Source organism: Papaver somniferum, chromosome 8 (genome assembly GCF_003573695.1).
Source record: "Papaver somniferum cultivar HN1 chromosome 8, ASM357369v1, whole genome shotgun sequence".
Classification (NCBI taxonomy): Eukaryota; Viridiplantae; Streptophyta; class Magnoliopsida; order Ranunculales; family Papaveraceae; genus Papaver; species Papaver somniferum.
This window is the reverse complement of record NC_039365.1, coordinates 119040814-119056741: the sequence shown is the minus strand read 5'-3', so window position 1 is coordinate 119056741 and position 15928 is coordinate 119040814. Positions and strand designations below refer to the sequence as shown.

At 43.4% G+C, this 15928-nt stretch overlaps 1 protein-coding gene and 1 pseudogene across 1 annotated transcript; both read left to right on the top strand.

The window, feature by feature from the left end:
• The first annotated feature begins 1077 nt into the window (after positions 1–1077).
• LOC113304585 lies at positions 1078–3101 on the top strand (annotated as a pseudogene).
• Positions 3102–7143: 4042 nt separating this feature from the next.
• On the top strand, positions 7144–7770 carry LOC113305972 (uncharacterized protein Mb2253c-like). Its single transcript, XM_026554963.1, has one exon. The coding sequence runs from the start codon at positions 7144–7146 to the stop codon at positions 7768–7770; it is 627 nt and encodes a 208-aa protein (XP_026410748.1).
• Positions 7771–15928: the final 8158 nt, after the last annotated feature.

The window sequence follows — 15928 nt, the reverse complement described above, 5'->3', positions numbered from 1 at the left end:
GATGCGATTAAGAAGATTCCCGCTTATGCCAAGTTTCTTAAGGATATGTGTACCCGAAAGCGAAAACTTAGTGTCTAGAAGAAAGCCTTCCTAGCTAGTCATGTGAGTTTCATTATTCAGAATACCACTACTCCTAAGTATAAAGACCCAGGGTCCCCTACTATTTCTTGCACAATAGGTAAATATCGTGTCGAGAAAGCTTTGCTTGACTTAGGATCCAGTGTGAACTTACTACCATACCATGTGTACCTTAAGATAGGACTTGGTGAGATGAAACCTACCCAGATGACACTTCAGTTAGCTGATAGGTCCGTTAAAATTCCTCGTGGTGTGATCGAGGACGTTCTTATTGAGGTCGACAAGTTTATTTATCCAGTGGATTTTGTTATCCTAGATACCCAACCTGTCCCTGACCCAGAGAACCAAATACCAGTGATTTTAGGTCGCCCGTTTTTAGCTACATCCAATGCGATCATTAACTGTCGAAATGGTATTATGAATTTGTCTTTTGGTAATATGACTATTGAGCTGAACATTTTTAATATTAGTAAGCTACCCTCTGAACTAGATGACTCGAGCATAGAAGAGGTGAACATGATAGGAACATTAGTCGAGGAGTCATTACCAAACACTTTGTTAGAAGATCCATTAGAGAAATGCCTAGCCCACTTTGGGATTGATTTTGATGATGACGATGTGATTAATGAGGTGAATGCTTTGTTAGATTCAACCCCTTTGATAGACACTAGTAATGGCTGGAAACCTAAGTTCGAACCTCTACCCGTTTCTGAGTCTACCCTAGTTCCTTCGTTAGAAAAGCCTCCTAAGTTGGACCTTAAACCATTACCAGATTCCCTGAAGTATGTTTTTTAGGCCCATCTGAAACTTTACCTGTGATTATAGCATCCGACTTGGATAGTGATCAGGAAAGTAGGCTAGTGACCGTCCTTCAGAATAACAAGGAAGCTTTAGGGTGGACCATACAGACATTAAGGGTATAAGTCCTACTGATTGTATGCATCAATCTATTTAGAGAGTGACACCAAACCTTCTAGGGAGATGCAACGTCGACTGAACCCTAATATGAAAGAAGTAGTTCGAACCGAGGTTCTTAAGCTGTTAGATGCAGGCATTATCTACCCCATTTCAGACAGTAAGTGGGTCAGCCCCGTTCAGGTTGTTCCCAAGAAATCCGGTATTACTGTAGTCCAGAATGATAACAATGAGTTAATCCCAACCCGGGTGACCACGGGTTGGCGTGTCTGTATTGACTATAGGAAATTGAACAAGGTCACTAGGAAGGACCACTTTCCCCTTCCCTTCATCGACCAAATGCTAGAGAGATTAGCTGGACGTAGCCATTATTGCTTTTTAGATGGATACTGCGGTTATAATCAGTTTATGCCCCAGAAGACCAAGAGAAAACCACTTTTACCTGTCCCTTTGGTACCTTTGCGTATAGACGCATGCCTTTCGGGCTATGTAATGCCCCTGCGACCTTTCAGCGTTGTATGTGAGCATATTTTCTGACATGGTAGAACGGTTCTTAGAGGTCTTTATGGATGATTTTTCAGTGTTTGGTTCGTCTTTCGATGAGTGCTTGCATCATTTGTCATTAGTTTTGACTAGGTGTAAGGAAAAGAATTTAGTGCTTAATTGGGAGAAATGTCACTTCATGGTTCGTTCAGGAATTGTTCTAGGGCATATCGTATCTTCGAAGGGTATAGAGGTAGATAGAGCCAAAGTTGACCTTATTAAAACTTTACAGGTCCCAAAAACCGTAAGAGATATTAGGTCATTCTTAGGGCATGCAGGTTTTTATCGTCGATTCATTAAGGATTTTAGCTTGATTTCTAGACCTCTTTGCAATTTGCTTGCAAAAGACGTTAAGTTTGTCTTTGATGATGCTTGTTTAGAGGCTTTTGAGAAGCTTAAGAATTTACTCACTACCGCCCCCATAGTCCAGGCACCCAACTGGAACCTACCCTTTGAGATCATGTGTGATGCTTCAGATTATGCTATTGGTGTTGTGCTAGGTCAGCGAGAAAATAAGTTACTTCATGTGATTTACTATGCTAGCAAAACTCTGAATGATGCCCAGTTGAACTATACCACTACGGAGAAGGAACTATTAGCTATTGTGTTTGCCTTAGACAAGTTTAGATCCTACCTCTTAGGTTCTAAGGTCATAATCTTTACTGATCATGCTGCTTTGAAGTATCTTCTTTCCAAGAAGGATACTAAACCTAGATTGATTAGATGGATCCTATTGTTGGAATTTTCCTTAGACATTAGAGATAAAAAAGGTGCAGAAAATGTAGTAGCAGACCACTTGTCTAGGCTTGTTGTGGATACCCTTAATGATTCTCCTCCTGTTAGGGATAGTTTTCCTGATGAACAACTGTTCTTTGTTACCCAAGCACCTTGGTATGCGAATATAGTGAATTATCTTGTTACTGGTCGAATGCCCCAACATTGGGGTAAACAAGATCGTTCTAGGTTTTTAGCCGAGGTGAAGCATTCTTTTGGGATGATCCTTATTTGTTTAAGTATTGTCCAGACCAGATTATTAGGAGATGTATACCTGAGAGTGACCAGTCCAGTATTATTTCCTTTTGTCATGATCATGCTTGGGGGTCACTTTAGTGCTAAGAAGACTGCTGCTAAGATATTGCAGTGTGGATTCTATTGGCCTTCGTTGTTTAAAGACTCCCATAGTCACTGTGTTACTTGTGAGCGTTGCCAGAAATTAGGAACCATTTCCCGTAGGAACATGATGCCCTTGAACCCTATTTTAGTTGTTGAGGTCTTTGATGTGTGGGGTATTGACTTTATGGGTGTTTCCTAATTCTTTTGGTAACCTTTACATCCTTGTCGTTGTAGACTATGTCTCTAAGTGGATTGAGGCGGTTGCGTGTAAAACCAATGACCATAGGGTTGTGATTGAGTTCTTGAAAAATAATATACTTACACGTTTTGGTACACCGCGAGCTATAATTAGTGATGGAGGGTCGCACTTTTGTAATGGACCTTTTAGGCTTTTGATGAAGAAATATGGTATTACACATAAGGTAGCTACCCCGTATCATCCACAGACTAGTGGTCAAGTAGAGGTTTCCAATAGGGAGATAAACGTATATTAGAGAAAACAGTTAATCCTAATCGGAAAGACTGGTCGTCTAGGCTTACTGATGCCTTATGGGCTTACCGTACTGCGTTTAAGACCCCCATTGGAATGTGCCTTATCGGCTTGTGTATGGAAAGGCATGTCATTTACCTGTTGAGTTAGAACATAGAGCTTATTGGGCTGTTAAGCAGCTAAATTTTTCACTTGACAAGGCAGGAGCCCATAGGAAACTCCAGCTCAATGAGTTGGAAGAGATTCGTATAGATGCTTACGATAGTGCGAAGGAGTATAAGAACAAAATGAAACTTGTGCATGATAAGAATATTTTAAGAAAGTCATTTTCTCCAGGTCAAAAAGTTCTTCTGTATGATACCCGCTTGCATCTTTTCCCTGGGAAGTTACGTTCTCGGTGGACGGGTCCTTTTATTGTTCGCACTGTCTTTCCTCATGGAGCTGTTGAGATCGAGACACCAGATGGTAGTAGTTCTTCGAAGGTTAACGGTCAGAGATTGAAACCCTTTTTAGAGCCCTTTCCTACAGGTGATGTTGAGGAGGTCCCTCTGGAGGACCCTGTTTACCCTTGATTGACCATCGAGGCGATTGTATGTTGTATATTAGTTTTTGATTTCTCTCTTCACCCAGGTACTATCTTTCCGACTTCTCTTTACTGATTCCTCATGTTACTTTACTTTTTGGTATTGCTCTTTCATTAGAAACATTGAGGACAAAGTTAGATTTAAGTTTGGGGGTGGGGAAGAAACTTTTTGTTAGCTTTTAGTTGCATTAAATAAACTCCAGAGCCTAGAAATTTATGCTTATTAAGGTTGCCACTAACCAATCTAAGTGGATGGAAACATCTTGGTTGTAGGAGTTGAGGAACCAATCTGATTAGATGGAAACATCTAAAGAGTCTATTCATAAAAGCACAGAGGTCAGGTGTTAGAATTAAAAAAACATGGTAGTTTCGCCATAACTCGTTGAATCCTAATCCCTTCTGTTTTTATTTCTTAAGTGATTTGGTGGGGCACACGACTCAAGTTTTTAGCATTGCTAGGTGAAATAGAGTGATTGAGATAAAAAAAAAAAGTTTGAGACCAGACCATCAGACCAACCATAATAAATTCAATAAATTCGACCACTGGTGCCCTTGTATATGCCAGTTGTGTTGACCTAGAGTTAGGTTTATCGACCACTGGTCCCCTTGTATATGCCAGTTGTGTTGATATTAGTCAGACCGGTATCTCAGTCCATTAAGATAGGATCATCTTGGCAGCGGTCTTCAGACAGATATGGGAAACACCGTTCACTTTAACCATCTATTTTTCTCTTTATCCATCTTCTTAATCTTTCCAGATGATTGGTTGACTCCGGTTATGATGTCTAGAAACTATCTGAGTAGAGCTCTGTCACTTATATATGAATTATAGTATGCTGAGTGCAAACTCGTGTACAACAATTGGAAATTCGCATCAGGGTACTTCCTCCTATAGTCAATGTTAGTATGCCAACCAAGGAGATTCTTTAGTGCCTTCCAAGGTTCTGCGTAGATAGCTAGGGTCTGGAGTAAAGGTTTTGTGGGTACACCTCTGGTAAACCCTCCGGAGACAACACTACGCCGCTAGGGCCACCTAGCGGTTTAACGGCTTGCTGCACGTGCTAAGTGTAATCATTTTATATTAGATTTGCTCGAGGACTAGCAAATAATAAGTTTGGGGGTATTTGATAGACACATTTTTGTTTCTAAGTTGTCCTCAATTTTCTATATTGTTGGTACTCTATTTCATACTTATTTTGGTGTTTTATGTGTTTGTAGGTATTTTTGGGAAATAAACATATTTGGAAATTTTGGCTTGAAAAGGTGTTAAAGGCACCCTGAAAATTACTAAAGGCACCCTCATTTTGGATAAGAGCACCCCCAGAGCACCCGGTGTTAAAGGCACCCGCAGAACGGATTCAGGGCACTTCATCTTCAACATTCAAATTATGTTTTTGGTGGGAAATTTGGTTCTTCTTCAACAGTTCAATTTTGGATAAGATTCAAGGAGACTCAATGGTTGTAATTTCATGGGAAGGCCTGTTTAAGCTTAACAGGCATGGTATGATCAATGGTTTCGACCAGAATTTGCTATAATAGTGGAGTTGAAGAAAAACAGAATCTCGGGTTTATCTTCAAACGGAAAGCTCTGTTTCGAATTCCGAGGAGTTTGAGCGAGAATCAATCATTGGGTTTGGCTGCTTTGGGCCTGTTTGGACCAAACAGGGATGGTATGGTCGATGGTTTCGGTTAGAGTTGACTGAATCGTGGGTTTGAAGCAAACAGAGTAACACGTTCGTGGGAGAGATTTCATGGGACTTGCTAAGAATTTCGTGTTCTGCTGGGACTCTAATTCGTGTACTGCACATGTATGGAGAACTATGAGTTTCAATAGACCCGTAAAGAATGTAAAGAAGGATTTAAAACCATAACATTGGAAATAATATATTCCCGAGTAATGGTTTTGCTGTGAGAGAATTTGGAGACATTATTACGAGGTATTTTGAAGCTGTTGTGTATATAAAGCGTGTTCTGGCATCTTAGAAGGGACGGAGAGTTTGGGGAGATTATAGAGCATCACAGAGTCGAGAAAATCAAGTTCCAGAAATATTTTTCTGCTGCTGCTCATCTGAAGAACGCGAAGACCAGACCATCCAAGACAGTCGTTTTTCAACAGTGGAAACGACACACATGCGTGGGTCAAGAATCAGCGACAGTACTGTTCTATCGTTCTTTTCAATTTGCAACACATATAACTGTTACAAACCCGGTTTTATAATAGTTTCTCCCATTTCATCATTTGTACACCACCTTTGAGCAATAAAAAATGAATTTTGAGCGTGTTTTCCTAATGATGATCTAAACCCAATCCTTGGGGCGACGGAGGAAGCCATTCTCTCAAGAATTATGTGGTAATATTTATTTTATAAATTTATGCAATATTTTTATATGATTAATTGCATTGATAAAAAATAAATTAATTGATTCTTATTAATCAAATGTGTTTTCTCTTGATGATGCATGCTTAGTTTTAGACTCTTGATGCGTTATACCTGCGACTAACATTTGATATTTTGGGAATCTGATTTTGGCAATACTTTAGAATCGACTCAATTGTTTAAATTGCATGATATAAATTAACTTAGAACCACATAAGTATTGATGAATGGTGAAATCCTAGCTCCAGCCTCTCCATAATTTTCACAACATATCAACATTTATTTGCTTTATTTTCTTTGCTTTAAAATTAAGTCTAAAATCTATTGCTTTCACAAGTCTCAACGAACTTTTTACTACAACTCAATTGAAAATCACATCAGGTGACATCAGGGAAGTTCTTGGGATTCGTTGTAACCAATGAAGGAATTCAGGTGGATCCAAGTAAGGTCGAGGCGATTATGACTATGGTACCACCGGCTAATACCAAAGAGCTCCAGGCGTTTATAGGATGAATATCTTATATACGGCGTTTCGTTCCTGGTTTGGCCCAGATAATATCGGAGTTTTTGCCCCTGCTAAGGAAATGAACTATTTTCAAGTGGGAAAAAACTCAACAGGTCGCGTTTGAAAAACTGAAACAATGCCTTGTCAGCCCCCAAGTCCTCAAACCACCAATATAATGGGTGCCTCTTTACTTATACACGACGTTCACAAACTCGGACATAAGGCGATCCTGGCACAAGATATGGGAGGAAACGAATTATCACCTATCTACTATGTGAGTCGCGTTTTAAGAGACGCGGAATTGAGATACCCACGAGTGGAACAAGCATGCTTGGCTCTCATCTAAGCAACACAAAAGCTAAGGTCGCATCTTCTAACACGTAAGACGATCGTCGTAGCCGCGGCAAACCTCATAGCGTATCTCGCCTCTAAGCCTGTCCTGACTGGGAGAACGGCTCGATGGCTGTTACAATTATCAGAGTTCGAACTCGATTATCAGTGACCTAAAGGAGTGCGAGGAAAAGCGATCGCCGATCTAATGGCCATGTTTCTTGGGGAAGGAGATGACGAAATTCATGACCGAGCGCCAGGAGAGGTAGCCGCCGCCAATTTTAACAAGCCTTGGACCATGTTTTTCAATGGGTCGTCATATGATACCGTCGGAGGAGCGGGAGTAGTGTTCAAAGCACCACAAGGAGAATTGTTCTCATATTCATTCAAGTTGGACTTCCCCTGCAGTAACAATGTCGTTGAATATGAAGCTTTGATCATAGGGCTCAGGATGGTGAAGGAGCTTGGCCTAGGAGGCGTCGAGATAAAAGGCGACTCGAGGTTGGTAACCAATCAAGTCAACGGGGACTTCCACGTCAAACAACCACATTTATCCCCATATCGAGCAGAGGCTCAAAACCTGATAAGTCGAACAGGGTCGACCCTAGATCATACAGGTAGAGGCAAGAACAAACACGCAGATGTCCTGGAAACACTAGCTAGCAAGATACATCTAAATGATAAGGAAGAGGGTACAGTAACAGTCCAAAGGAAGGAGTTTCCCAACACCTGGAAAGAAGACATGGCCTTCGAAGAAGCATATGATTGGAGGAGGACTTACATCGACGAATTGACCAAAACAGAGGAGGATCGTGTAATACCTACCCAAACTTGAAACAGTTCATATTGATCCAAGGAGCTCTTTACTATCGAGAAGCAGGGAGATCTCTTGTCAGATGTGTGGGTAAGAGAGAAGCGGAAAAAATACTCCAGGAGCTACATGCGACAACATGTGGGAAAACCGCAGCGGTTCACCTCTACAGAAAGCTTCAGAGGAGGGGGGTATACTGGCCCAGCATGTCGGCACAAGCAGCGGCCCTCCAAGACAGTTTTGCTGATTGCCAAGCCCCACCACAACCCGCAGATGTCTGCATAGTTGACGGGGTGTATTGGAGACAACCATACAAGGATTTCATCCAAAACGGAAAATTACCCAGCGACAGGCAAGCGTCCCTAAATAATCAAAAGAAAATGGCGCGTTTTTCATGTATGAGGGGATCCTCTACCGCAAAAGCTACAGTAACGCAGTACTAAGGTGCTTATCATACGAGGAGACTGCTAATGTAATGACTCGGTCACACAATACATAACATTAAGGAATGCGGAAGTTGTACCTGCAGCTCTATGAAGGAAGGTTTTACTGGCCCACCATGGAAAATGATACCGCAGAACACGTCAGAAAATGCCTCAACTACCAAACACATAGGAACCTAATCAGAACACCCCACACTCTACTGCATAGCGTGGTAACGCCATGGCCGTTCCACAGTTGGGCTTTAGACATTATAGGGCATATCAACCCGATGTCCTCGAAGCGCCATAAGAACATCATAACCGCCACCGAGTATACCACGAAATGGGTCGAAGCGATACCTCTCAAAGACTTTTCCGGGGCGACCATCGCAACTTTTATCAAATATTACATCATCTGCAGATTCGACGCGCCCATGATTATCAGTGCAGATAATGCAAAATCGTTCGTAAACAAAGACGTGATAGATTTGCTACATCAATATAATATGATGCTTCATACATCGACCCCCTACTATCCTCAAGGGAACGGCAAGCCGAGGCGAGCAATAAGACGTTGATCCGGGTCTTGAGCAGGACAGTGAAAGACCACCCCATAGAGTGGCATTAGCAGCTCCCGCTCGCAGTATGGGCATACAAAATCTCGAAATGAAGTTCCACGGGGGCGTCACCGTATTCTCTGGTCTATGGGGAGGACGCCATATTGCCGGCAGAGATTGCAATTCCATCCGCGAGGGTAGCAATGGATAGTCATACGACTCCGGACGAAGTAAGTCGCTTTGCCCATTTAGATACAATAGAAGAGAGGATAGCTCGGGCAGAACGGTTTGCTGAGGCATACAGGAAGCGCACAACAAATTATTATAATCAGAATGTAAAGGAAATGAGATTCGAGGTAGACGATTTGGTCCTTAGGATCGCTCCTCATGTGCAAAGGAATGCTAGTGCAGGAAAATTCGCACCAAACTGGGAAGGACCTTTCAGAGTAAGAAAGGTAGCAGAGAGCGGGTATTACAAGCTTCGACGCATGACTGACACGAAGATCAAGTCATCGATAAATGGTATATGGCTAAAGAAGTTTTATGCATGAACATATCAATGTAAAACCATCTTTTCGAATAAAGACCAACTTTTTGATGATATGATTCGTAACATCTACCAAGGTAGCGGGAATGCCAATGGAACCCGAATCGACTGACAAAAGGCTGCGGGAGTGCCAACGGCGCCCGATCGGCTGACAAATTTACTAAAGGTTGCAGGAATGCCAATGGCACCTGATCGACTGACAAAATACTGCGGGAGTGCCAATGGCGCCAGATCGGCTGACAAATTTACTAAAGGTTGCAGGGATTCCAATGGCGCCTGATCGACCGACAAAAGGTTGTGGGAATGATAATGGCGCCCGATCGACTGACGAAAGGTCGTGGGAGTACCAATGGCGCCCGATCGACTGAAAAATTTACTAAAGGTTGCAGAAATGCCAATGGTTCCTGGTTGACTGACAAAAGGTTGCGGGAATGCTAATGGCGCCCGATCGACTGACAAAAGGCTACGGTAGTGCTAATGGCGCCCAATCGGCTGACAAATTTACTAAAGGTTGCAGGAATGCCACGCCTGATCGACTGAAAAAAGGTTGCGGGAATGCTAATGGCGCCCGATCGACTGACAAAAGGCCGCGGGAGCGCCAATGGCAACCGATCGGCTGACAAATTTACTAAAGGTTGCAGAAATGTCAATGGCGCCTGATCGACTGAAAAAAGGCTGCGGGAGTGCCAATGGCACCCGATCAGCTGACAAAAGATTAAGGGAATGCCAATGGCTCCTAACCAACCAATTTAACACACATCCTTCCCTCCCAATCCCCTGTCAATAAAAACAAAGAGGGGGAGTAGGCGCGTTTAACATACATCCCTCCCTCCCAAACCCTGTTAAGAAAAATGAAGGGGGGAGTAGGCGCGTTGAACATACATCTCGCCCTCCCAAACCATGTTAAGAAAAACAATGGGTGGGGGGGAGTAGGCGCGTTAACATACATCCCCCCAAACCCTGTCAAGAAAAACGAAGGGGGGAGTAGGCGCGTTTAACATACAACCCGCCCTCCTATACCCTGTTAAGAAAAACGAAGGGGGGAGTAGGCGCGTTGAACATACATCCCGCCCTCCCAAACCCTGTTAAGAAAAACGAAGGGGGGAGTAGGCGCGTCCCTGTCAAGAAAAACGAAGGGGAGTAGGCGCGTTTAACATACATCCCGCCCTCCCAAACCCTGTTAAGGAAAACGAAGGAGGAGTAGGCGACCATCGTAGCATTTATCAAAGAGTACATCATCTGCAGATTCGGCGCGCCCATGATTATCAGGGCAGATAATGCAAAATCGTTCGTAAACAAAGACGTGATAGATTTGCTACATCAATATAATATGAGGCTTCATACGTCGACCCCCTACTATCCTCAAGAGAAAGAGTAAGACGAGGCGAGCAATAAGACGTTGATCCGGGTCTTGAGCACGACAGTGGAAGACCACCCCAGAGAGTGGCATGAGCATCTCCCGCTCGCAGTATGGGCATACAAAATCTCGAAATGAAGTTCCACGGGGGCGTCACCGTATTCTCTGATCTATGGGGAGGACGCGATATTGCCGGCAGAGATTGCAATTCCATCCGCGAGGGTAGCAATGGCTAGTCATACGACTTCGGACGAAGTAAGTCGTTTTTCCCATTTAGATACAATAGAAGAGAGGATAGCCCGGGAAGAACGGTTTGCTGAGGCATACAGGAAGCGCACATCAAATTATTATAATCAAAATGTAAAGGAAAGGAGATCCGAGGTAGACGATTTGGTCCTTAAGATCGCTCCTCATGTGCAAAGGAATGCTAGTGCAGGAAAATTCGCCGCAAACTGGGAAGGACCTTTCAGAGTAAGAAAGGTAGCAAAGAGCGGGTATTATAAGCTCAGACGCATGAATGGCACGAAGATCAAGTCACCGATCAATGGTTAATGGCTAAAGAAGTTTTATGCATGAACAGATCAATGTAAAACCATTTTTTCGAATAAAGACCAACTTTTGATATATGATTCGTAACATCTGTCAAGGTCGCGGGAATGCCAATGGTGCTCGAATCGACTGACAAAAAGCTGCGTGAGTGCCAATGGCCCCCGATCGGCGGATAAATTTACTAAAGGTTGCAGGAATGCCAATGGCGCTTGATCGACTGACAAAAGGCTGCGGGAGTGCCAATGGCACCCGATCGGATGACAAATTTACTAAAGGTTGCAGGAATTCCAATGGCGCCAGATCGACTGACAAAAGGTTGTGAGAATGCTAATGGCACCCGATCGACTGACAAAAGGCCGCGGGAGGGTCAATGGCGCCCGATCAACTGATAAATTAACTAAAGGTTGCAGGAATGACAATGGCGCCTGATCGACTGACAAAAGGTTGCGAAAATGCTAATGGCGCCCGATCGACTGACAAAAGGCTGCAGGAGTGCCAATGGCGCCCGATCGGCTGACAAATTTACTAAAGGTTGCAGGAATGCCAATGGCGCCTGGTCGACTGACAAAAGGTTGGGGGAATGCCAATGACGCCCGATCGACTGACAAAAGGCCGCGGGAGAGCCAATGGCAACCGATCGGCTGACAAATTTACTAAAGGTTGCAGGAATGCCAATGGCATCTAATCGACTGACAAAAGGCTGCGGGAGTGCCAATGGCACCCGATCAGCTGGAAAAATATTACGGGAATGCCAATGGCTCTTAACCAACCAATGTAACACACATCATGCCCTCCCAATCCCCTGTCAAGAAAAAAAAAGGGGAGTAGGCGCGTTTAACATACATCCCGCCCTCCAAAACCCTGTTAATAAAAATGAAGGAGGGAGTAGGCGCGTTGAACATACATCCCGCCCTCCCAAACCCTATTAAGAAAAACAATGTGTGTGTGTGTGTGTGTGTGGGGGGGGGGGGGGGGGGGAAGTAGGCGTGTTAACATACATCCTCCACCGCCCTCCCCCCCCCCCCCCCCCCCCCCCCCCCAAAACCATGTCAATAAAAACGAAGGGGGAGTAGGCGCGTTTAACATATATCCCGCCCTCCCAAACACTGTTAAGAAAACGAAGGGGGAAGTAGGCGCGTTTAACATACATCCCGCCCTCCCAAACCCTGTTAAGAAAAAAGAAGGGAGGAGTCGGCGTGTTGAACATACATCCCCCCTCCCAAACCCTGTCAAGAAAAACGAAGGGGGAAGTAGGCGCGTTTCACATACATCTCTCCCTCCCAAATCCTGTCAAGAAAAACGAAGTGGGAGTAGGCGCGTTTAACATACATCCCCCCTCCCCCCCCCCCCCCCCCACCCCCCACACCCCACACACAAACCCTGTCAAGAAAAACGAATGGGGGAGTAGGCGCGTTTAACATACATCCCGCTAACAAAAAAAAGAGGGGGATGGAATGGGTACGAAATAAGCATATCCTTAATTAAACATACAGTATATAGAATGAACACCCGAGTACAAAGGAAAGCTAAAAAACTTTATAAAAAAAAGTCGTATGTCACTCATCATCTGATAGTAACACGCGACAATGAGGAATATCTGCATCTATGGACTACACCATCAAGAGCGCTTCCTCACGCTGATCAATAGCAGTAGCCGATGCATAATCGGATTCATTAGCCAATTCAGCAAGTCCCTTCATCTCGCTGGGAACTTTTGATTTACGAGAAGAAGTTAGCTCTTTCTCTCGATCATGATAAATCGTGCGCATCTTATCCACATGCACTACCCGAGAAGCCAATAACATATCTATCTACCCCCTCAGAAGAATTAAACGCCTCAATTCACCAGGAATATCGAAGGAGAGAACAAGCGCGGAAGCCGCTGCAAGGGTTAAAGTATACCCGTGCAAGTGAGGAAAAGCCCGCTCAGAGATAGACAGACGACAGTCAGCGATAGCTTGATCTATACTTGTCGTCATGACAACGGACTCTTCAAAGAGATGATCTGTAGCTTGACGGACCTTAATAGTCTCGTCTAATGCACGTGGAATCTGGACGTACACGCTCCCCTTCGCCTGAACCCTTTCTGCCATCTGGAAAGTATCGTATTGGTCAGAAAATTAGGCACTTTTAGCATCTATGTCAACCTCACTTCGCGTCTTGAGCGCTTCAATCTCCGCTTTTACTAGAAAAAGCCTCGCGAGTTCCTCCTCCTTGTACCGGAGGTCAACCAACGAGGGTATTGGTGACAATAAAAGAACGTAACCGTGAAGAACATATGCCATCTAGAGTGAAAGAAAGAAGCAGACAAGTTGGAGCTTAAATAAACCAATGTTGTACATTTATAGAGAGCTACGAAAATACGAACGGTTACAACGACCGCAAGAGCCATAGATGACACGTGGACAACACTAAAGGGAAACAGAATCTCGAGAAACCGAATCTCGAGAAACCGTGTCTCTGGAGAATCGGATACTCTCACAATTTCAAATCCTAAAATTCTAGAGAAATACCAAAAAAAAGAGAAGGGGAGAAGTAAAAAAAATATATATAATCTAGTCTTCCAATAATGAACGACAGTAAGCAATATTTACATCCAGAGCCTCCACCATCAAGCGACTGTCGCTGACTTGTGGGTCAGCCAAGAGTAAATCTTGATCAGCCTCGTGAACTCGCTTCATGATAGCCTGAATAATCCTGTCCTCGGCCCCAGTCCCTTGGGAAAGTGAAAGGGTGTCCTCATGTTCATCATATTCTCTAAGCGTTTTATCTCGATGGAATGAACGAAGGGTCCATAACATTCCCGCTTCCTCCCTTATAACTAGCAGACGGGCTAGTTCATCCTCAATATAAGGATGAGGAACAAGCAAAGTGGTCACTGTTAAGACCAAAGTGTGACCGAGGAGTGTCTGCATTACTAGGTTGGAAATCCAGAGGCGACAATCTGAAATATCCCGGTCTATTTTAGCCACCATCGTCAGAGAATCTGCATACAACTTATTGGCTGCACCATGTGCGGTAGCGGCATCATTGAGAGCGCGTTGAGTCTCCGGTGACACATGACCCGATGGTTACGTGTCTAGCTCGGCTTGATAAGCTTCAGATACCTCCCTAAACTTAGTATTCACGCCATGTCTATTATTAATTATCCGCTCCCGTAGCGCATTGACTTCAGTCTTCACGAGCAGTAGACGCTTCAGTTCATCACGCTTGAACATTACAGAGGTTAACACGGGAATAGGCGCTAAAACTAGCACGTACCCGTGGAGAGAGTCAGTCATGCGAGCCGAGTAGCTCACAAGGAAAGGGAAGAATAAATCAAGGAACGAGATGAGAAGATACCAGCTGTACATGTATATATATATATGTACATATGAGAGAGAGACACCATTCACGAGGCAGTAACCGGTGATCTTCTCTATGCGCAAAGAAATGTGTATGCTGACTCGACCATATAAGTATGACTATAAGGTTATCTTACGACTAACCTCATAGTCAGGGGACTAATGTTGATACATGAAAAATAAATCCCCTTAACCGGGCTAGGGTGCCCCAAAAGAAGGGAAAGGATACACGTGGGACATGGGGACTCGGGGACTAGATCCCAAGTCCACCAATGAAGTATCCATGAGATGGAATGGACAATAAAGGAAGTACCAAGGAAGAAGGGGGTCATATTATAAAAAGGATGGCATTAGTAGTAATTAAAGAGGCTTAGGACACATGGGAAGATGTCATAAAAAGAAGAGGTTTTTGGAAAGTCTATATAAGGAAGGACAAGGTACAATGGAAAGGGATCTCTCTCTCATACTATTCTCAGAAAAGTGAGGTCATCTTGGTACACTAGGACGGGTAGAACCCAACGAGAATTCTGGTATTAACATTGAGTATCTTCGTCTTGGTCGATTATGGGCGTACAATTATACATTTATATGTTCCTTCAAGTATTTTCTTAACATTTAAGCAGGTTCGTGGTTCTGGTTGCACGCTTTTGTTTCCTACTAAGTGGGTTTCCGTTGCTCTGACTGTTCCGATTCCTTCTGCTATTATTGCTTCTCCAATGTGTCGTCGCGTTAGGAGGTTTTTTCTTTTCTTTTCTTTTCTTTTCTTATTTTACTCTTTTTTATCTTGTCCACTCTGGCTTATCATCATTGTTGAATGTTTTTAAGGTTTTGAAAAGACGAGGGTACCCAAATATACCACAATCTTAAACTTTTCCACCTATAAGTCCTCTTACCGAAAGTTATTGTCTATGGATTGAGTGGAGAAAATACAACGAATCGTTATTCACACTTTGTGTGATCGTCTATGGATATGAGATCGAGACAATACAACTATCAAAGTGTGATTACTTGATAATATGTTCGGACTTAACCAAACTCTATAGGATCACTATCAAGTAATACGGAGTTAACGTTTGTGTACTTTAAATTAGATTACAATAACAACAATTATAATTGCGGAAAACAAAAGTTAATGACACAGCAAGCTTTTTTTAACAAGGAGACCGCAAATGCAGAAAAACCCCGGGACCTAGTCCATATTTGAATACTCTCAGAATTAAGCCGTTATACAAAATCAACCTAACTTCGTATAGTTGAGACCAAGCAACTAAACCTATAGTTCACCTAGTTTGTTCAGTATCCCTGCGCTTCCGACATTCAATAAGTGCATGCACTGGAACAATTCCTTTGGTTCGTATTCCAAACAGTAAAAGAACAACAAATTTGTTCGGTAACAACTCTATTCA